Genomic DNA, 23826 nt, shown 5'->3' on the forward strand with positions numbered 1-23826 from the left:
CTACATTACATTACATTACATTACACTACATTACATTACACTACACTACACTACATTACATTACATTACATTACATTACATTACACTACATTACATTACACTACACTACACTACATTACATTACATTACATTACATTACACTACATTACATTACACTACATTACACTACATTACACTACACTACATTACACTACATTACACTACATTACATTACATTACATTACATTACATTACACTACACTACATTACACTACATTACATAGTCTGCGCTCCAATGTAGCTCACTATGTAGGGAGTAGGGTCCCATTTGGGATGCGAATCAGGGAGTTGAGGGAGTTGTTGCACCCTATTCCCTATATAGTGCACTACTTTAGACCAGGGCCTATGGACAGTCAAATAAAAAAATGAAAAGGTTCACTGTAGTAGTGCAATACGTAGGGAATAGGGTGCCATTCTCTGGTCTAAAGTAGTGCACTATGTAGGGAATAGGGTGCCATTCTCTGGTCTAAAGTAGTGCACTATATAGGGAATAGGGTGCCATTCTCTGGTCTAAAGTAGTGCACTATATAGGGAATAGGGTGCCACAGGTACACACTTTGCTGAGGAGGGACAGGGACTTTAAGGCGTTGTCGCTGACGTTCAGAACTCTGAGATTGCTCAGGGTTCCATTCCCGTCACACAGAGATTCCGTCAGGGTCAGGTCGGTCAGTAGATTGCTGCTCAGGTCCAGGTACTCCAGGTGGGGCAACAACTGAGAGGTCGGACACGGCATCACATACACCTGGAGAGATGACCGTTTTGTTACTGATCATAAAGTGATTCGGTAATTTTTCAATAACAGTACGGCTGGAATTCACTTTTTGACCAATCAGATTGCTTGGCTGGAACTAACCGTTTCATAAGTATAAATAGTGTACATAGTATTAATTACTACTAATTAATACTATTAATTAATAAGTATTTCATTATTTGTAAAAAATAATAATAATAAAAAAATGTATAAATATGTTTACCTTACAGTTAATGATAGAGATCTGTCGGAGGTTTAGCAGTAGAAATCTCAGGGACAGGAAGGCGGTGAACTTAAAGACATTCATGATCTGATAATTTAAAAAAAAAATATTACAAAATATATATACTGAACAAAAATATAAACGCAATATGTAAAGTGTTGGTCCCATGTTTCTTGAGCTGAAATAAAAAGACCCCAGAAATGTTCCATACGCACAAAAAGCTTATTTCTCTCAAATTCTGTGCATAAATGTGTTTACATCCCTGTTAGTGAGCATTTCTCCTTTGCCAAGATAATCCATCCACTTGACAGTTGTGGCATATCAATAAACTGATTAAACAGCATGATCATTACACAGGTGCACCTTGTGCTGGGGACAATAAAAGGCCACACAGGACCACCACATCCGGCTTCTTCACCTGCGGGATGGTCGTCCACCCACGGCCCTACCTTTTTTTTTTAAGGTATCTGTTACCAACAGATGCATATCTGTATTCCCAGTCATGTGAAATCCATAGATTAGGGCCTACTGAATTTATTTCAAATTAACTAATTTCCTTACATGAACTGTAACTCAGTAAAATCTTTTAAATTGTTGCGTTTATATTTTTGTTCAGTATAATAACAATGGATGTTATTTATATAGCACACTTACAAATAGTATATATATCTCACATCTGACTAGCATCTGTCAACCCAACACCTTAGAGATCAGAACCTGTGTTGGGTTAAGGTCTCTGCAATTACATCTGACTAGCATCTGTCAACCCAACACCTTAGAGATCAGAACCTGTGTTGGGTTAAGGTCTCTGCAATTACATCTGACTAGCATCTGTCAACCCAACACCTTAGAGATCAGAACCTGTGTTGGGTTAAGGTCTCTACAATATAACTACTACACCTCTATGTTTCTGAAGTAGACCGTGTCCAGGCTGTCATGACTCGTCTGTCCAGCCGGCTCCCAGGAGCCTGCATATGGAGATAGATTTCTATCAAAATGTTGTAAATTAATGAGTAACTAGTAACAAACTAATGATTTGTTGTGACAATGCTGAATGCAACTTTCAAATATAAATCGTAGTCTGTAAATAATAATAATAACAATAATAATAATAATAATTATTATTATTATTGTTATTATTATTATTATTATTATTATTATTATTATTATTGTTATTATTATTATTATTATTTTTATTATTATTGTTATTATTATTATCCATACCTATACCCTGGAACATCACGTCCTCTGACCCCACGAACTCTACTGGAGCCCTGTCCATGACCTACACACACACACACACACACACACACACACACACACACACACACACACACACACACACACACACACACACACACGCACACACACACACACTCATCAAATTTGTAATTGTTAAACCCTGTTAAGGTAAAAAGTGTTGTGAGTGTTATATCTGGGTGTTGATTCCAGTGGGGTTAACACCAGTGATATATCTGTTGATTCTAGTGGGGTTAACACCAGTGATATATCTGTTGATTCTAGTGGGGTTAACACCAGTGATATATCTGTTGATTCTAGTGGGGTTAACACCAGTGATATATCTGTTGATTCTAGTGGGGTTAACACCAGTGTTATATCTATTGATTCTAGTGGGGTTAACACCAGTGATATATCTGTTGATTCTAGTGGGGTTAACACCAGTGATATATCTGTTGATTCTAGTGGGGTTAACACCAGTGATATATCTGTTGATTCTAGTGGTGTTAACACCAGTGTTATATCTGTTGATTCTAGTGGGGGTTAACACCAGTGATATATCTGTTGATTCTAGTGGGGTTAACACCAGTGTTATATATGTTGATTCTAGTGGGGTTAACACCAGTGATATATCTGTTGATTCTAGTGGGGTTAACACCAGTGATATATCTGTTGATTCTAGTGGGGTTAACACCAGTGATATATCTGTTGATTCTAGTGGGGTTAACACCAGTGATATATCTGTTGATTCTAGTGGGGTTAACACCAGTGATATATCTGAGTGTTGATTCTAGTGGGGTTAACACCAGTGATATATCTGTTGATTCTAGTGGGGTTAACACCAGTGATATATCTGTTGATTCTAGTGGGGTTAACACCAGTGATATATCTGTTGATTCTAGTGGGGTTAACACCAGTGATATATCTGTTGATTCTAGTGGGGTTAACACCAGTGATATATCTGTTGATTCTAGTGGGGTTAACACCAGTGATATATCTGTTGATTCTAGTGGGGTTAACACCAGTGATATATCTATTGATTCTAGTGGGGTTAACATCAGTGATATATCTGTTGATTCTAGTGGGGTTAACACCAGTGATATATCTGTTGATTCTAGTGGGGTTAACACCAGTGTTATATCTGTTGATTCTAGTGGGGTTAACACCAGTGATATATCTGTTGATTCTAGTGGGGTTAACACCAGTGATATATCTGTTGATTCTAGTGGGGTTAACACCAGTGTTATATCTGTTGATTCTAGTGGGGTTAACACCAGTGATATATCTGTTGATTCTAGTGGGGTTAACACCAGTGATATATCTGTTGATTCTAGTGGGGTTAACACCAGTGTTATATCTATTGATTCTAGTGGGGTTAACACCAGTGTTATATCTGTTGATTCTAGTGGGGTTAACACCAGTGTTATATCTGTTGATTCTAGTGGGGTTAACACCAGTGCTATATCTGTTGATTCTAGTGGGGTTAACACCAGTGATATATCTGTTGATTCTAGTGGGGTTAACACCAGTGTTATATCTGTTGATTCTAGTGGGGTTAACACCAGTGATATATCTGTTGATTCTAGTGGGGTTAACACCAGTGATATATCTGTTGATTCTAGTGGGGTTAACACCAGTGTTATATCTGTTGATTCTAGTGGGGTTAACACCAGTGTTATATCTGTTGATTCTAGTGGGGTTAACACCAGTGATATATCTGTTGATTCTAGTGGGATTAACACCAGTGTTATATCTGTTGATTCTAGTGGGGTTAACACCAGTGTTATATCTGTTGATTCTAGTGGGGTTAACACCAGTGATATATCTGTTGATTCTAGTGGGGTTAACACCAGTGGGATTGAAATTGACAACACAGGCGGTAAATAAATGAAGTGTTATTTGAATCACAGTGGAATCAACACTGTGTGGTGTTGTTGTTACTTGACTGTGCTGAGTTTATTTCCGTTAACTCTCTCAGAGTGAGAAAAATGTGGGCGGGGCCTCATTATCATTCTTCCCAGAATGCTTTGTTGCGGGTTGATTTTTAGAATAGTTTGTTTTAATAACTATGTTAATAACATTGATTTATTAATTGATCTTATACTATACAAAATAAATAACTTAAATTTTTCTAAACTAATCCAATCTGTAAGGAGTTGGACTTATTGCACCCGTTACTGAGATAGTTATTCCAGTTTAGATGGTTTAGTTAGTCTTGTTTGCAAAGTCCTTTGCCATAGCAGTCATTCTGATTGCAGGTTGTGGGTGAAAAAATATATTATTCAAGTGTTAAATTAACACTCATTGGTGTAAAAGAACCCCAGTGTTGGTGTTAATAACCAGTCTTAAACCAAAACCATTCCCATCATTATAATATTTCCCAGCATGCTCTATTGCAGGTTGATTTTCAGAATTGTTTGTTTCAATATCTATGTTTTTGCATGAACATTGATTGATTAATGAATCCTATACTACTCAAATATGAATAACATAAATGTTCCTAAACTAATCCAATCTGTTACTTGGACTTATTGCAGCCGTTACTGAAATGTTTTTTTTTCTTCTCCAATTTAGTTGTTTTAGGTAGTCTCATATCTTAGAATGAATGCAGGTTGCGAGTGAATAAAAATTCAAAATGTTGGATATCACCACTCTGGCTGGATTCCAATAGGAATTACACATCACTTTGCAAGCCTGTAAACCAGGAGTTTCAGACCACTGTAATAGGTTAAAACTAGGCCCTCAAAATAAGGCCTCATGAATTATGTGTTATTTTGTGTGAAATAATTGTATAATTTAATAATGACATATTTGATTAGGATCTCACTTGGTGAAGGCCACAGGACTGAAAATGGATGAATGCAACAACCATGTCTCTGTCACTAACAAACACAGTCATGGGTTGTAACTCTACAATTCACTCGAAAGGCAAGGCACTCTGGGAAATATGCAAATACGGCTTTACACTAAGCAGTGTGTTAATTTAGATAATTTGCTGCGTAGGAAAATATAATGATCAGGTCTAGATAACAATGGGGACTTTAAGAAGAAATCAACAGTGAAGATAACAATTTGAAAGGATAACACTAAAAAACATGCCAAAGCAAGTAGCAGTCTACAGATGTAGGATCTTCATTTGATCATCTTGTTGTTGCAGGAATTGTCCTGCACAGTAGGAAATGCAAACGTGTAGTGTATTCGAGGTTTAAAAGGGCTTCTAAAGTTAGTAATTTCCACTTTAAATTTCAGACTTGATTTGCCCTAACTAAAAATGTGTCACCTGGTACAACAAATGTCCATTAATTATAATCCACACAATAATTCATTCACATTTGCTGTTGCTGCGTGATTATTTTCCTGCTGTGAGAAACTAGTCAAATTAAGATCCTGCATCTGTACAGCAGGTTCAGTGTACATGGCAAACCTTCAGGAAGTGAATGATGGCCTCGTCCGTCATGGTTGCGTTCTGGAACATTATGGACCGCACCCGTCTCTGGTTGATCTCAGCGAACGGTGCAACGGAGATCTTCCCGGTCAGCAGGATGTCAGTGACTACCAGAGATGTTTCTGGGCTGGAGACGTCACGGAGGATAGAGGAGACGAGTGCCAGGTCATGTTGGAACGGTCCTCGGAGACGCAGGGTCACAACCCCTAGAGGCCAAAGGTCACCCAGGCTTCCAGGGTCGTACCTAATAATGAGGACCACAGTGGAAGTAATTCTCCTGACTTTATTGTGTTGTTTTAATCCATTCATTCATTCCTTCCTTCCTTCTTCCTTCCTTCCTTCTTCCTTCCTTCCTTAATTTCATTACTTGTTTGTTCGTCCATCCATCCATCCATCCATCCATCCATCCATCCATCCATCCATCCATCCATCCATCCATCCATCCATTCGTCCACCCATCCATCCATCCATCCATCCATCCATCCATCCATCCATCCATCCATCCATCCATCCATCCATCCATCCATCCATCCATCCATCCATTCGTCCACCCATCCACCCATTCATCCATCCATCAATCCACCCCTCCATCCATTCGTCCACCCATCCATCCATCCACCCATCCATCAATCCACCCCTCCATCCATTCGCCCATCCATCCATCTATTCGTCCACCCATCCATCCATCCATCCATCCATCCATCCATTCGTCCACCCATCCATCCATCCATCCATCCATCCATTCACCCATCCATCCATCCATTCATCCACCCATCCACCCCTCCATCCATTCATCCATCCATCCATCCATCCACCCCTCCATCCATCCATCCATCCACCCCTCCATCCATCCATCCATCCATCCATCCATCCACCCCTCCATCCATCCGTCCATCCACCCCTCCATACATCCACCCATCCACCCCTCCATCCATCCATCCACCCCTCCATCCATTCATCCATCCACCCCTCCACCCCTCCATCCATCCACCCATCCATCCATCCATCCATCAATCCATCCATCCATCCATCCATCCATCCATCCATCCATCCATCCATCCATCCACCCCTCCATCCATTCATCCATCCACCCCTCCACCCCTCCATCCATTCATCCATCCATCCATCCACCCCTCCATCCATTCATCCATCCACCCATCCACCCCTCCATCCATTCATCCATCCACCCCTCCATCCATCCATCCATCCATTCATCCATCCACCCCTCCACCCCTCCATCCATCCATCCACCCCTCCATCCATCCATCCATTCATCCATCCACCCCTCCACCCCTCCGTCCATCCACCCCTCCACCCCTCCATCCATCCACCCCTCCACCCCTCCGTCCATCCACCCCTCCATCCATTCATCCATCCACCCCTCCACCCCTCCATCCATCCACCCCTCCACCCTTCCATCCATTCATCCATCCATCCATCCACCCCTCCATCCATTCATCCATCCACCCCTCCACCCCTCCATCCATCCACCCCTCCATCCATTCATCCATCCACCCCTCCATCCATTCATCCATCCACCCCTCCACCCCTCCATCCATTCATCCATCCACCCCTCCACCCCTCCATCCATCCACCCCTCCATCCATTCATCCATCCACCCCTCCACCCTTCCATCCATTCATCCATCCATCCATCCACCCCTCCATCCATTCATCCATCCACCCCTCCACCCCTCCATCCATCCACCCCTCCATCCATTCATCCATCCACCCCTCCACCCCTCCATCCATTCATCCATCCACCCCTCCACCCCTCCATCCATCCACCCCTCCATCCATTCATCCATCCACCCCTCCACCCCTCCATCCATTCATCCATCCACCCCTCCACCCCTCCATCCATCCACCCCTCCATCCATTCATCCATCCACCCCTCCACCCCTCCATCCATCCATCCATCCACCCCTCCACCCCTCCACCCCTCCACCCCTCCACCCCTCCACCCCTCCATCCATCCATCCATCCACCCCTCCACCCCTCCACCCCTCCACCCCTCCATCCATCCATCCATCCACCCCTCCACCCCTCCACCCCTCCACCCCTCCACCCCTCCACCCCTCCATCCATCCATCCATCCACCCCTCCACCCCTCCATCCATCCATCCACCCCTCCACATACCTGTGGTCCTCTGTAGCTCAACTGGTAGAGCACGGCGCTTGAAACGCCAAGGTAGTGGGTTCGATCCCCGGGACCACCCATACACAAAAATGTATGCACGCATGACTGTAAGTCGCTTTGGATAAAAGCGTCTGCTAAATGGCATATTATTATTATATTATTATATTATTATTATTATATCCCTCCACCCCTCCATCCATCCACCCCTCCACCCCTCCATCCATTCATCCATCCACCCCTCCATCCATCCATCCACCCCTCCACCCCTCCATCCCTCCACCCCTCCATCCATCCACCCCTCCACCCCTCCATCCATTCATCCATCCACCCCTCCATCCATCCATCCATCCATCCATCCATCCATCCATCCATCCATCCATCCATCCATCCACCCCTCCACCCCTCCATCCATCCACCCCTCCACCCCTCCATCCCTCCACCCCTCCATCCATCCACCCCTCCACCCCTCCATCCATTCATCCATCCATCCCTCCATCCATTCATCCATCCATCCATCCACCCCTCCATCCATTCATCCATCCACCCCTCCACCCCTCCATCCATTTCTTCCTTCCTTTCAATCCTTCACCTCTTCAGGTTGTTCCCATAGACCTCCAGCTGGTCCAGCTGGATGACCCCAGCCAGGTCTCCTCTCCTCACCTCCTCCAGAGCAGGGTTCCCAAACCTCAGAAACCTCAGCCTGGTCAGAGACCTGATGATAATAACCATCATCATCATCATTATCATAATCACCATTAATTTTATTCATAAAAGCAGTCCACTTTTATGTCACAAATGGCCTATTCCTTATGGACCCTGGTCTAATGTAGTACACTATATAGGGAGTCCTATGGACCCTGGTCTAATGTAGTGAACTATATAGGGACTAGGGTGCCATTTGGGAGTTAGACATACAGTTCACATACCTGAAGAGAGACGGCGCCCCTCCAGGGCCGAGGGTCCTGTAACAGTTGCCCAGCAGGTTGAGGTGTTGTAGGGAGAGGAGTTTGGAGAACCAGGCCGGAGACAGACCAGCCAGCTGGTTATAAGACAAGTCCAGAGACTCCAGCCCCTGTAGCAGTAGGTAGAAACCAAGGCTGTTCTGAGGGCAGGCCTGGTGGCTAGATACAGTATGATAGCATTTTCCTAACCTTAACCTAATTCGCTTAACCTGCTACATTAATCTCCTAACCTTAACCTAATTCGCTTAACCTGCTACATTAATCTTCTAACCTGCTTTGAAAGTTATCCTAACCTGCTGCGGAAATTCTCCTAACCTTCTGCGTAAGTTCTCCTAACCTACTACATGAATTATCCTAACCTGCTACGTTAATTATCCTAACCTGCTACATTAATTATCCTAACCTGCTACATTAATTATCCTAATCTTCTACATTAATTATCCTAACCTGCTACATTCGTTATCCTAACCTGCTACATTAATTATCCTAACCTGATACATTCGATATCCTAACCTGCTACATTAATTATCCTAACCTGCTACATTAATTATCCTAACTTGCTACGTTAATTATCCTAACCTGCTACGTTAATTATCCTAACCTGCGACATTAATTATCCTAACCTGCTACGTTAATTATCCTAACCTGCTACGTTAGTTATCCTAACCTGCTACGTTAGTTATCCTAACCTGCTACATTAGTTTGCCTAACAAGCTACGAAAATCACTGTTGTAAAATGTCTTTACCTTACTCTACCTAGTTTGAAAAAAATCACCTTTGTAATAAAGCATTTGCAGGCTAACAATAAAATCAAATTCCTAATGCGATGAGTAGCCAAAGCATTATGACAGGATTAGGTAACAGCATCACTGCAGCCTAACAGAACTTATCTCATGACTGTTTGCAAAACAAAATAGACTGTTGTGAACAGAGTGCACATTTCTTTATACTGCATAATTACAACTTTTGTGTGTGTGTGTGTGTGTGTGTGTGAGAGAGAGAGAGAGAGAACACGAGAGGGGTGTTGTAATCTTATTTGATATTGTTCCCATTCCCTTTTCGGCAAGCTTAGAATTATAAACGAATAGAAAATAGAAGTGGAAGACTATTGCGAGCACTGCTCCGGATCACTTAATATTCACCACAAGGGGGAGAGAGGGGAGAGAGAGAAGAGGGAGAGAGAGGGGAGAGAGAGAAGAGGGAGAGAGAGAGAGAAGTGGGAGAGAGAGAAGAGGGAGAGAGAGGGGAGAGAGAGAAGAGGGAGAGAGAGAAGAGGGAGAGAGAGAAGAGGGAGAGAGAGAAGAGGGAGAGAGAGAAGAGGGAGAGAGAGAGAGAGAGAAGAGGGAGAGAGAGAAGAGGGAGAGAGAGGGGAGAGAGAAGAGGGAGAGAGAGAAGAGGGAGAGAGAGGGGAGAGAGAGAAGAGGGAGAGAGAGGGGAGAGAGAGAAGAGGGAGAGAGAGGGGAAGAGATAAGAGGGAGAGAGAGAGAGAGAGAGAAGAGGGAGAGAGAGAGGGGAGAGAGAGAAGAAGGAGAGGGAGAGAGAGAGAAGAGGGAGAGAGGGAGAGAGGGGAGAAAGAGAAGAGAAGAGGGTGTTGTAATCTTATTTGATATTGTTCCCATTCCCTTTTCGGCAAGCTTAGAATTATAAACTAATAGAAAATAGAAGTGGAAGACTATTGCGAGCACTGCTCCGGATCACTTAATATTCACCACAAGGGGGAGAGAGGGGAGAGAGAGAAGAGGGAGAGAGAGAAGAGGGAGAGAGAGAGAGAAGAGGGAGAGAGAGAAGAGGGAGAGAGAGGGGAGAGAGAGAAGAGGGAGAGAGAGAAGAGGGAGAGAGAGAGAGAGAGAGAGAGAAGAGGGAGAGAGAGGGGAGAGAGAGAAGAGGGAGAGAGAGGGGAGAGAGAGAAGAGGGAGAGAGAGGGGAGAGAGAGAAGAGGGAGAGAGAGAGAGAAGAGGGAGAGAGAGAAGAGGGAGAGAGAGGGGAGAGAGAGAAGAGGGAGAGAGAGAGAGAAGAGGGAGAGAGAGAAGAGGGAGAGAGAGGGGAGAGAGAGAAGAGGGAGAGAGAGGGGAAGAGATAAGAGGGAGAGAGAGAGAGAGAGAAGAGGGAGAGAGAGAGGGGAGAGAGAGAAGAGGGAGAGAGAGAGAAGAGGGAGAGAGAGAGAAGAGGGAGAGAGGGGAGAAAGAGAAGAGGGGAGAGAGAAGAGATAGGGACAGAGAGGAGGGAGGGAGAGAGACCCGACTCAACTCAAAGAGCTCTCCATTTAGAATGGGTCCATATAGCAGAATGGGTCCATATAGCAGAATGGATCCGCTGAGGTCAAGGATCTCTCTGTACTTTGCTCAGTTCATCTTTCCTTTGATCCTGACTAGTGCCCCAGTCCCTGCTGCTGAAAAACATCCCTGTACATGCTGTGGGGATGTTTTTCAGCGGCAGGGACTGGGAGACTAGTCAGGATCGAGGCAAAGATGAACGGAGCAAAGTACAGAGAGATCCTTGATGAAAACCTGCTCCAGAGCGCTCAGGACCTCAGACTGGGGCGAAGGTTCACCTTCCAACAGGACAACGACCCTAAGCACACAGCCAAGACAACACAGGAGTGGCTTCGGGACAAGTCTCTGAATGTCCTTGAGTGGCCCAGCCAGAGCCTGGACTTGAACCCGATCGAACATCTCTGGAGAGACCTGAAAATAGCTGTGCAGCGACGCTCCCCATCCAACCTGACAGAGCTTGAGAGGATCTGCAGAGAAGAATGGGAGAAACTCCCCAAATACAGGTGTGCCAAGCTTGTAGAGTCATATCCAAGAAGACTCAAGGCTGTAATCGCTGCCAAAGGTGCTTCAAACAAAGTACTGAGTTAAGGGTCTGAATACTTATGTAACTGTGATATTTCCTTTAAAGAATATATAAATTAGCAAACATTTTTACAAAAAAAACTGTTTTTGCTTTGTCATTATGGGGTATTGTGTGTTGATTGATTATGGGAAATACAATTTAATCAATTTTAGAATAAGGCTGTAACGTAACAACATGTGGAAAAAGTCAAGGGGTCGGTCTGAATACTTTCCGAAGGCCCTGTTTGTGGATGATTCCACACTCTACACCCAAAGCCAGTGAGCTCACTGAAATTCTAAATAAGGAGTTCCGGTCAGTATCAGAATGGGGGATTAATAATAAATACATCTAAAACTAAAAGCATTGTGTTTGGTTCAAAACATTCTCTAACATCTAAACCTCAACTGTAGTTGTGCATAAAGGGTGTGACCATTGAGCAAGTTGAAGAAGTTAAGCTCCTAGGTATAACATTGGATTATTGGTCTATTATCATTATTATTGGTCTATTATCATTATTATTGGTCTATTATCATTATTATTGGTCTATTATCATTATTATTGGTCTATTATCATTGTCACGGATACAGCCGAGGCTGCTCCTCCTCCTTGCTCGGGCAGGCTTCGGCGTTCGTCGTCAGCGGAGTACTAGCTGCCACCGATCGATGTTTCTGTGTCACACTAGTCTTGTCTTTATTAAATCACACCTGTTACCCATTATGCTTATTTGTGTCCCTATAATTACCTCTGTTTTCCCTCCTGAGTTTGTGCGTGATTGTCCGTTGTCTTACGTCGTTTGGTGATCTGTTGTTCTGCTCTTCCCTGCTTGGAGGGTTTGTTATGGTTTACTTTTATTTAGTAAATCCATTCATTTTCTCAGTTCTGTGTCCTGCGCCTGATTCCGTTTCACCACTTCACCCAGACGCTGACAGAATCACGCACCACCTATGGAGTCAGCAGGCACATCCGATCCCAGCGCCTCGGTGGAGGAACGCATCCAGCAGAATTCGACCATGCTGCAGGCTTTAGGGTCGGCTATGGATCGAGTGGTGAACACCATGGATCGATGGGAGAGAAGTGGGTTTCCTACACTTCCTCCTCCTCCGATTTCTCCCCCATCAAGACCATCAAACCCTGGATCTAGTGGAATTCGGCTCTGAGTCCGTACGTTACGAGTATTTCACCCGCCGTTTTCCGGGCAGTATTCGATCATCCGCCGGAGGGGAAAGCGGCGGGGGAGCGTCTGTTTCACCTCAGACAGGGGAGGAGGAGCGCACAGGACTTCGCCCTGGATTTCAGGACACTGGCTCAGTGCTCGGGAAGGTGTGTAGGTGTTTCCGTAGGGGCAACTACGGTGGAAAGTCCAAACCATGTCTCCACAATGCACATTCCCTCAGAATATGCCGATTTGGCTCTCGCCTTCTGTAATGATAAGGCGACTCAATTACCACCCCATCGACGAGGGGATTGTGCGATAGATCTCCGGGAGGGCGCTGCACTTCCCAGGAGTCACGTGTATCCTCTGTCACAGGAGGAGACGGTGGCTATGGAGACATATTTTACCGAATCTCTGGGACAGGGATACATTTGGCCCTCCACTTCCCCTGCCTCCTCAAGTTTCTTTTTTGTGAAGAAGAAGGATGGAGGTTTACGCCCGTGCATTGACTATCGAGGTCTAAATCAGATAACCGTAAAATACAGCTATCCTCTACCTCTCATAGCTAGTATGACGGAGTCATTGCATGGGGCGCGCTTCTTCACAAAATTGGACCTCAGGAGCGCGTACAATCTGGTTCGTATCCGGGAAGGGGACGAGTGGAAGACGACATTTAGTACCACCTCTGGTCACTATGAGTACCTCGTCATGCCGTACGGGTTGATGAATGCTCCCTCAGTCTTTCAAATCTTTTGTCGATGAGATTTTCAGGGACCTGCACGGACAGGGTGTAGTGGTGTGTATAGATGATATTCTAATATACTCTGCTACACGCGACGAGCATGTGTCCCTGGTGCGCAAGGTTCTTGGTAGACTGTTGGAGCATGACCTGTACGTTAATGCTGAGAAATGTCTGTTCTTCAAACAGTCCGTCTCTTTCTTAGGATACCGCCTGTCAGAGTCAGGGGTCGAGATGGAGTGTGACCGCATTTCAGCCGTGCGTAATTGGCCGACTCCTACCACGGTAAAGGAGGTTCAGCAATTTTTGGGGTTTGCCAACTACTACCGGAGGTTTATCCGGGGCTTTGGCCAGGTAGCAGCTCCCATAACCTCTTTGCTGAAGGGCGGACCGGTGCGCCTGCAGTGGTCAGCTGAGGCGGACAGGGCTTTTGGTCAGCTGAAGGCGCTGTTCACCTCGGCTCCCGTGCTGGCTCATCCGGATCCTTCCTTGCAATTCACAGTCGAGGTAGACGCGTCCGAGGCTGGGATAGGAGCTGTACTGTCTCAGCGCTCGGGTACGCCTCCCAAACTCCGCCCCTGTGCTTTCTTTTCGAAGAAGCTCAGCCCGGCGGAGCAAAACTATGATGTGGGGGACCGGGAGCTGTTAGCTGTTGTGAAAGCTCTTAAGGTGTGGCGACATTGGCTTGAGGGGGCAAAACACCCTTTTCTCATTTTGACGGACCACTGCAATCTGGAGTACATACGGGCAGCGAGGAGATTGAACCCTCGTCAGGCAAGGTGGGCCATGTTTTTCACGCGTTTTGTGTTCACCCTATCATATAGACCAGGTTCCCAGAATGCTAAGGCAGACGCTCTGTCCCGGCTGTATGACTCAGAGGAGCAGACCAGGGAGCCCACTCCCATACTTCCAGCTTCTTGTCTGGTGACTCCGGTGGTATGGGAGGTTGATGTGGACATCGAGCGGGCGTTACACACGGAGCCCACTCCCCCCCAGTGTCCAGTGGGTCGTGTGTACATTCCGTCTGAGGTTCGCGATCGTTTGATCTATTGGGCTCACATGTCACCCTCTTCTGGCCATCCTGGCATTGGTCGGACAGTGCGCTGTCTTAGTGGGAAGTACTGGTGGCCAACCTTAGCTCAGGACGTGAGGGTTTATGTTTCTTCCTGTTCGGTGTGCGCTCAGTGCAAGGCACCTAGACACCTGCCCAGAGGGAAATTACAACCTCTCCCCGTTCCGCAACGGCCGTGGTCACACCTATCGGTGGACTTTGTTACGGATCTTCCTCCGTCACAAGGTAACACCATGATCCTGGTCGTTGTGGATCGGTTTTCTAAATCCTGCCGTCTCATTCCTATGCCCGGTTTCCCTACTGCCCTACAGACTGCGGAGGCCCTGTTTACACACGTCTTCCGGCACTACGGGGTACCTGAGGATATAGTGTCTGATCGGGGTCCCCAGTTTACATCAAGGGTCTGGAAGGCGTTCATGGAACGTCTGGGGGTCTTGGTCAGCCTGACCTCAGGGTTTCACCCCGAGAGTAATGGGCAGGTGGAGAGAGTATCCAGGATGTGAGTAGGTTTCTGAGGTCATATTGCCAGGACCGGCAGGGGGATTGGTCAGTTTACATCCCCTGGGCAGAGATGGCGCAGTGGTCTAAGGCACTGCATCGCAGTGCTAGCTGTGCCACTAGAGATTCTGGTTCGAATCCAGGCTCTGTCATAGCCGGCCGCGACCGGGAGACCCACGGGGCGGTGCACAATTGGTCCAGGGTAGGGGAGGGAATCGCCGGCAGGGATGTTGGTAGAGCATGGCTTTTGCAACGTCAGGGTTGTGGGTTCGATTCCCACAGGGGGCCAGTATAAAAAATAAAACAATTATGTATGCACTCACTAACTGTAAGTCGCTCTGGATAAGAGCGTCTATTAAAATGTAAATGTAAAAAATGAGATGGCACAAAATTCCCTCCGCCACTCCTCCACTGACCTGTCTCCCTTTAAGTGTGTACTAGGTTACCAGCCGGTCTTGGCACCATGGCATCAGAGCCAGATCGAGGCTCCTGCGGTGGATGAATGGTTTCGGCGCTCGGAGGAGACATGGAACGCTGCCCATGTACGTCTGCAGCGGGTCATCAGGCAACAGAAGGTGAGTGCCGACTGCCACCGCAGTGAGGCCCCGGTGTATGCACCGGGGGAACGGGTCTGGCTCTCGACCCGAAACCTGCCCCTTCGCCTGTCCTGCCGGAAGCTGGGTCGGTGGTTTGTGGGGCCCTTTAAAGTCCTGAGGTTGAACAAGGTTTGTTATAGGTTACAGCTCCCCCCTGATTACCGTATTAACCCCTCGTTCCATGTGTCTCTCCTCAGGCCAGTGGTAGCTGGTCCGCTCCAGGAGTCTGAGGTGCAGGAGGTTAATCCACCCCCATTGGACATCGAGGGGCCACTGGCGTACTCGGTCCGTTCCATTCTGGATTCGAGGCGTCGGGTGGGAGGCCTGCAGTATCTCGTGGAGTGGGAGGGGTACGGTCCGGAGGAACGGAGCTGGGTTCCCAGGAGGGACATCCTCGACTCCTCCTTGTTAAGGGATTTCCATCGTCGTCATCCGACTCGCCCTGCTCCGCGTCCTCCTCCTGGCCGTCCCCGAGGCTGGTGTCGGCGCACGGCTGGGGCCGCGCGTCAGGGTGGGGTACTGTCACGAATACAGCCTTGCTCTGGCAGGCTTCAGCGTTCGTCGTCACTGGAGTACTAGCTGCCACCGATCGATGTTTCTGTGTCACACTAGTCTTGTCTTTATTAATCACACCTGTTACCCATTATGCTTATTTGTGTCCCTATAATTACCTCTGTTTTCCCTCCTGAGTTTGTGCGTGATTGTCCGTTGTCTTACGTCGTGTGGTGAGCTGTTGTTCTGCTCTTCCCTGCGTGGAGGGTTTGTTATGGTTTACTTTTGTTTAGTAAATCCATTCATTTTCTCAGTTCTGTGTCCTGCGCCTGATTCCGTTTCACCACTTCACCCAGACGCTGACAATCATGGTCAAGTCATATTGACAAAGTTGTTGTGAAAATGGGGAGGGGTATGTCTGTTATAAAAATATGTTCTGCGTTTTTCACACAAAAATCAACTGGACTACTTGTTCAGGGTCTGGTCTTGTCCCATCTTGATTACTGTCTGATAATATGGTCAAGTGCAGCAAAGAAAGACCTAGCAAAGCTGCATCTGGCTCAAAACAGAACAGCACGCCTTTAACTGCACATAAAGAACTAACATCAACATGCATGCCAGTCTTTCCTAGTTGAGGGTTGACGAGAGATTAACTGCTTTTCTTCCAGATTGTCTGCATAATCAAATAACATTAAGTTCAGACACCCATGCAGACATGCCACCAGGGGTCTCTTCACAGTCCCCAAGTCCAAAATGAATTCACGGCAACACACAGTTTTATACAGAGCCATGATTTCATGGAACTCCCTTCCATCTCCAATTACTCAAGAAAACAGCAAAATTACTTTAAAAAACAGATTAAAAAACAACTAATGGAACAGCACACTAACACACACACTAACACACACACACACACACACTCTAACACACACAAACACACACACTCTAACACACACACTCTAACACACACACGCACTAACACACACACACACACACACACTCTAACACACACACACACACTCTAACACACACACACTCTAACACACACATACTCTAACACACACACTAACACACACACACACTCTAACACACACTAACACACACACTCTAACACACACACAGGAGGTGTGCCCTCTATATAACTCTGTGGGTTACCTACAGGAGGTGTGCCCTCTATATAACTCTGTGGGTTACCTACAGGAGGTGTGCCCTCTATATAACTCTGTGGGTTACCTACAGGAGGTGTGCCCTCTATATAACTATGTGGGTTACCTACAGGAGGTGTGCCCTCTATATAACTCTGTGGGTTACCTACAGGAGGTGTGCCCTCTATATAACTCTGTGGGTTACCTGCAGGAGGTGTGCCCTCTATATAACTCTGTGGGTTACCTGCAGGAGGTGTGTCCTCTATATAACTCTGTGGGTTACCTACAGGAGGTGTGCCCTCTATATAACTCTGTGGGTTACCTACAGGAGGTGTGCCCTCTATATAACTCTGTGGGTTACCTACAGGAGGTGTGCCCTCTATATAACTCTGTGGGTTACCTACAGGAGGTGTGCCCTCTATATAACTCTGTGGGTTACCTGCAGGAGGTGTGCCCTCTATATAACTCTGTGGGTTACCTGCAGGAGGTGTGCCCTCTATATAACTCTGTGGGTTACCTACAGGAGGTGTGTCCTCTATATAACTCTGTGGGTTACCTACAGGAGGTGTGCCCTCTATATAACTCTGTGGGTTACCTACAGGAGGTGTGCCCTCTATATAACTCTGTGGGTTACCTGCAGGAGGTGTGCCCTCTATATACAGTGGGGAAAAAAAGTATTTAGTCAGCCACCAATTGTGCAAGTTCTCCCACTTAATAAGATGAGAGAGGCTTGTAATTTTCATCATAGGTACACGTCAACTATGACAGACAAAATGAGGGAAAAAAATCCAGAAAATCACATTGTAGGATTTTTATTGAATTTATTTGCAAATTATGGTGGAAAATAAGTATTTGGTCAATAGCAAAAGTTTCTCAATACTTTGTTATATACCCTTTGTTGGCAATGACACAGGTCAAACGTTTTCTGTAAGTCTTCAAAAGGTTTTCACACACTGTTGCTGGTATTTTGGCCCATTCCTCCATGCAGATCTCCTCTAGAGCAGTGATGTTTTGGGGCTGTCGCTGGGCAACACGGACTTTCAACTCCCTCCAAAGATTTTCTATGGGGTTGAGATCTGGAGACTGGCTAGGCCACTCCAGGACCTTGAAATGCTTCTTACGAAGCCACTCCTTCGTTGCCCGGGCGGTGTGTTTGGGATCATTGTCATGCTGAAAGACCCAGCCACGTTTCATCTTCAAGGCCCTTGCTGATGGAAGGAGGTTTTCTCACGATACATAGACCCATTCATTCTTTCCTTTACACGGATCAGTCGTCCTGGTCCCTTTGCAGAAAAACAGCCCCAAAGCATGATGTTTCCACCCCCATGCTTCACAGTAGGTATGGTGTTCTTTGGATGCAACTCAGCATTCTTTGTCCTCCAAACACAACGAGTTGAGTTTTTACCAAAAAGTTATATTTTGGTTTCATCTGACCATATGACATTCTCCCAATCCTCTTCTGGATCATCCAAATGCACTCTAGCAAACTTCAGACGGGCCTGGACATGTACTGGCTTAAGCAGGGGGACACGTCTGGCACTGCAGGATTTGAGTCCCTGGCGGCGTAGTGTGTTACTGATGGTAGGCTTTGTTACTTTGGTCCCAGCTCTCTGCAGGTCATTCACTAGGTCCCCCCGTGTGGTTCTGGGATTTTTGCTCACCGTTCTTGTGATCATTTTGACCCCACGGGTGAGATCTTGCGTGGAGCCCCAGATCGAGGGAGATTATCAGTGGTCTTGTATGTCTTCCATTTCCTAATAATTGCTCCCACAGTTGATTTCTTCAAACCAAGCTGCTTACCTATTGCAGATTCAGTCTTCCCAGCCTGGTGCAGGTCTACAATTTTGTTTCTGGTGTCCTTTGACAGCTCTTTGGTCTTGGCCATAGTGGAGTTTGGAGTGTGACTGTTTGAGGTTGTGGACAGGTGTCTTTTATACTGATAACAAGTTCAAACAGGTGCCATTAATACAGGTAACGAGTGGAGGACAGAGGAGCCTCTTAAAGAAGAAGTTACAGGTCTGTGAGAGCCAGAAATCTTGCTTGTTTGTAGGTGACCAAATACTTATTTTCCACCATAATTTGCAAATAAATTCATAAAAAATCCTACAATGTGATTTTCTGGATTTTTTTCCCTCAATTTGTCTGTCATAGTTGACGTGTACTTATGATGAATATTACAGGCCTCTCTCAATTTTTTAAGTGGGAGAACTTGCACAATTGGTGGCTGACTAAATACTTTTTCCCCCCACTGTAACTCTGTGGGTTACCTACAGGAGGTGTGTCCTCTATATAACTCTGTGGGTTACCTACAGGAGGTGTGTCCTCTATATAACTCTGTGGGTTACCTGCAGGAGGTGTGTCCTCTATATAACTCTGTGGGTTACCTGCAGGAGGTGTGTCCTCTATATAACTCTGTGGGTTACCTGCAGAAGGTGGAAGGCCCATTCGTGGATACTCTGGATCCTGTTGCTACGGAGATCAAGGGTTCGTAACTGCGTGTACTCTCTCAGGTCGTCCTCGGCGACCGTGGTGATGTCGTTGAAGGAGAGGTCGAGGGTCACGACCTCAGTGATGGTTACCGTGGGAACGCGTCGGTAGTTCCGGGAGGAGCAGTTGCAGAAGAGACGCTCATCACATTGACCACAAGTTGACCTCTCCTCGACCTCTGGGGTTGAACTTTGACCCTGAGAGAAGAAGAGGAGGAAGAGCATGGACAGAGACCCCATTCTGAAAAAGAAAGGAAAGAGAGAAAAAGAGAGAGAGACAGACAGAGACAGAGAGAGGGAGAGAGAGAGACAGAGATACACAGAGAGGGAGACAGAGAGAGACAGACAGAGAGAGAGAGAGAGAGAGAGAGAGAGAGAGAGAGACAGAGACAGAGACAGAGAGAGAGAGAGAGAGAGAGACAGAGATACACAGAGAGAGAGAGAGAGAGAGAGAGACAGAGACAGAGACAGAGAGAGAGAGAGAGAGAGAGAGAGACAGAGACAGACAGGGAGAGACAGAGAGAGAGAGAGAGAGAGACAGAGACAGACAGGGAGAGACAGAGAGAGAGAGAGAGAGAGAGAGAGACAGATTTTTTTTATTTAAATAAAGCATATCAACGTGACAGGGAGGTATATGACAGCGTATAGGGATAGACAGGAAGGTAGGCCTATTTATGCCCCTTTCCCACAGTGAAGTATGAAATGCTGTGCCATCATGAAGACGTGTAATTGTATGTGTTTCTAACTTACAGGGATAAAATTTGAAGACAAATTGGATTACATTTACATTTTAGTCATTTAGCAGACGCTCTTATCCAGAGCGACTTACAGTTAGTGAGTGCATACATTATTTTTAATTTTTTCATACTGGCCCCCCGTGGGAAACTAACCCACAACCCTGGCGTTGCAAACGCCATTCTCTACCAACTGAGCTACATCCCTGCCGGCCATTCCCTCCCCTACCCTGGGCCAATTGTGTGCCGCCCCATGGGTCTCTCAGTCGCGGCCGGCTGGATTCGAACCAGAATCAGAGCCTGGATTCGAACCAGAATCTCTAGTGGCACAGCTAGCACTGCGATGCAGTGCCTTAGACCACTGCACCACTCGGCAAAGATACTTTTGTGTTCTCTAGAATGTTTTAATCATATTCCCCAACTTTTCCTGTTTCCTTAAATTTGTAAATAAATAAATAATAAATATTAAATTAATACAATTAAATGTAGCGACCGTAAGTAATAATAATAGTTTATTTCATTTATTTCCCTTTTCTACATTCCATTGTTTATTTTAGCCTTCATTTATATTATATATTATAATATATATTATTGAAGGCCAAATACACAAATTGTAGTAAAAATAAATCAGTACATCATGATGGAGCTCAAACCGATACTTTGAACTTGCCATCACACAGTTCCGTGATCAGTGCAATTAGGGTATATTTACTGTATCATACTACTGTCTGCTATTTTCCATATTATAATTATAATGTAGGCTACATTACCGTTGATGAACTAATGTGGCAACTATCAGAATTAATCAAACCACCTTTTTTTCCCCCGTTCATGCGTAAAGGTTCTATTTTGCCAAGAAGTAGGATTCATGATTATTCCTAAGTCTGAATCGGCCCCGTTGTGATGTAGGCAATAGGGTGAATTTTTTTTGACTCAGTCACAGACACATTTTACTAATGAAACAACCACTACATATGACAGATATGAAGTTTACATTGTTACAGGCTTTGGTTTTCAATTTCAAAGTTGGTTCTATTTCGGACGTGCACTGATTGGAGTCATCCTCATTGGGCAGGGCATGTTGCACCTGTCAGTCAGTAGTGTGTATTTATTAAGGATCCCCATTAGTTCCTGCCGAGGCAGCAGCTACTCTTCCTGGGGTTTATTATGGATCCCCATTAGTTCCTGCCGAGGCAGCAGCTACTCTTCCTGGGGTTTATTATGGATCCCCATTAGTTCCTGCCGAGGCAGCAGCTACTCTTCCTGGGGTTTATTATGGATCCCCATTAGTTCCTGCCAAGGCAGCAGCTACTCTTCCTGGGGTTTATTATGGATCCCCATTAGTTCCTGCCGAGGCAGCAGCTACTCTTCCTGGGGTTCAGAACCATTAAGGCAGTTATCTACACTTACAAATATTACATGACATGACACTTTTCACAACACATTAAGTGTGTGCACTCAGGGAACTACTCTATCTACAACACATTTACCCAGAGCGACTTAAAGGAGCAATTAGGGTTAAGTGCCTTGCTCAAGGGCACAGACAGATTTTTTACCTAGTCGGCTCGGGGATTAGAACCAGCGACCTTTCGGTTACTGGCACAACACTCTTAACCACTAAGCTACCTGCCGCCCCAACACAACATCCGTGTGTACGTGTGCTTAGAGTGCATGTGCTAGCGTGTGTCTGTACCCGTACCTGTGTTTCTTCACAGTCCCCCGCTGGTCCATAAGGTGTATTTTTATCTGTTTTTTAAAATCTGATTCTACTGCTGGCATCAGTTACCTGATGTGGAATAGAGTTCCATGTAGTCATGGCTCTATGTAGTACTGTGCACCTCCCATAGTCTGTTCTGGACTTGGGGACTGTGAAGAGACCTCTGGTGGCATGTCTTGTGGGGTATGTATGAGTGTCCGAGCTGTGTGCTAGTAGTTTAAACAGACAGCTCGTTTAAACTACTAGCACACAGCTCAACTTGTCAATACTTCTTGCAAAAACAAGTAGTGAGGAAGTCAATCTCCCCTCCACTTTGAGCCATGAGAGATTGACATGCATATTATTAATGTTAGCTCGCCATGTACATTTAAGAGCCAGCCGTGCTGCCCTGTTCTGAGCCAATTGTAATTTTCCTATGTCCCTCTTTGTGGCACCTGACCACATGATTGACAGTAGTCCAGCTGTGACAAAACTAGGGCCTGTATGACCTGCCTTGTTGATAGTGTTGTTAAGAAGGCAGAGCAGCGCTTTATTATGGACAGACTTCTCCCCATCTTAGCTATTGTTGTATCAATATGTCTTGACCATGATAGTTTACAATCCAGGGTTACTCCAAGCAATTTAGTCACCTCAACTGGATCAATTTCCACATTATTCATTAAAAGATTTAGTTGAGGTTTAAGGTTCAGTGAATGATTTGTCCCAAATACAATGCTTTTAGTTTTTGAAATATTTAGGACTAAATTCTTTCTTGCCAACCATTCTGAAACTGACTGCAGCTCTTTGTTAAGTGTTGCAGTGATTTCACTCGCTGTAGCAGCTGACGTGTATAGTGTTGCGTCATCCGCTGTACTCAAAGCCAGTGGCATGTCATTAGTAAAGATTGAAAAAAGTAAGGGGCCTAGACAGCTGCTCTGGGGAATGCCTGATTCTATTTGATTATGTTGAAAAGGCTTCCATTAAAGAACACCCTCTGTGTTCTGTTAGACAGGTAACTCTTTATGCACAATATAGCAGGGGGTGTAAAGCCATAACACATACGTTTTTCCAGCAGCAGACTATGATCGATGATGTCAAAAGCCGCACTGAAGTCTAACAAAACAGCTCCCAATCTTTTTATCATAAATTTTTCTCAGCCAATCATCAGTCATTTGTGTAAGTGCCATGCATGTTGGATGCCCTTCCCTATAAGCGTGCTGAAAGTCTGTTTTCAATTTGTTTACTGTAAAATAGCATTTTATCTGGTCAAACACAATTATTTACAAAAGTTTACTAAGGGTTGGTAACAGGCTGATTGGTCGGCTATTTGAGCCAGTAAAGGGGGCTTTACTATACTTGGGTAGAGGAATGACTTTTGCTTCCTTCCAGGCCTGAGGGCACACACTTTCTTGTAAGATTGAAAATATGGCAAATAGGAGTGGCAATTGTGTCCGCTATTATCCTCAGTAATTTTCCATCCATGTTGTCAGACCCCGGTGGCTTGTCATTGTTGATAAACAACAATCATTGTTTTACCTCTTCCACACTCACTTTACGGAATTCAAAATTACAGTGCTTGTCT

General features: G+C 45.5%; 1 protein-coding gene across 1 annotated transcript in view; it reads right to left on the reverse strand.

The window, feature by feature from the left end:
* The window catches only part of tlr2 (toll-like receptor 2), a 50980-nt gene that overhangs the window by 16496 nt on the left and 10658 nt on the right, over positions 1 to 23826 (reverse strand). Inside the window, exons 2-9 of the mRNA XM_084192238.1 lie at positions 19752 to 20055; positions 8763 to 8908; positions 8426 to 8548; positions 5677 to 5941; positions 2238 to 2298; positions 1914 to 1981; positions 1014 to 1100; positions 596 to 781 (exon numbers count right to left, since the gene is read on the reverse strand). Coding sequence (XP_084048364.1) covers positions 596 to 781; positions 1014 to 1100; positions 1914 to 1981; positions 2238 to 2298; positions 5677 to 5941; positions 8426 to 8548; positions 8763 to 8908; positions 19752 to 20054 — 1239 coding nt within the window. The 5' untranslated portion in view covers position 20055. The remainder of the gene's footprint in view (positions 1 to 595; positions 782 to 1013; positions 1101 to 1913; positions 1982 to 2237; positions 2299 to 5676; positions 5942 to 8425; positions 8549 to 8762; positions 8909 to 19751; positions 20056 to 23826) is intronic.

This window comes from Coregonus lavaretus, assembly GCF_964263955.1.
Source record: "Coregonus lavaretus genome assembly, contig: HAP1_SCAFFOLD_2063, whole genome shotgun sequence".
Lineage (NCBI taxonomy): Eukaryota > Metazoa > Chordata > Actinopteri > Salmoniformes > Salmonidae > Coregonus > Coregonus lavaretus.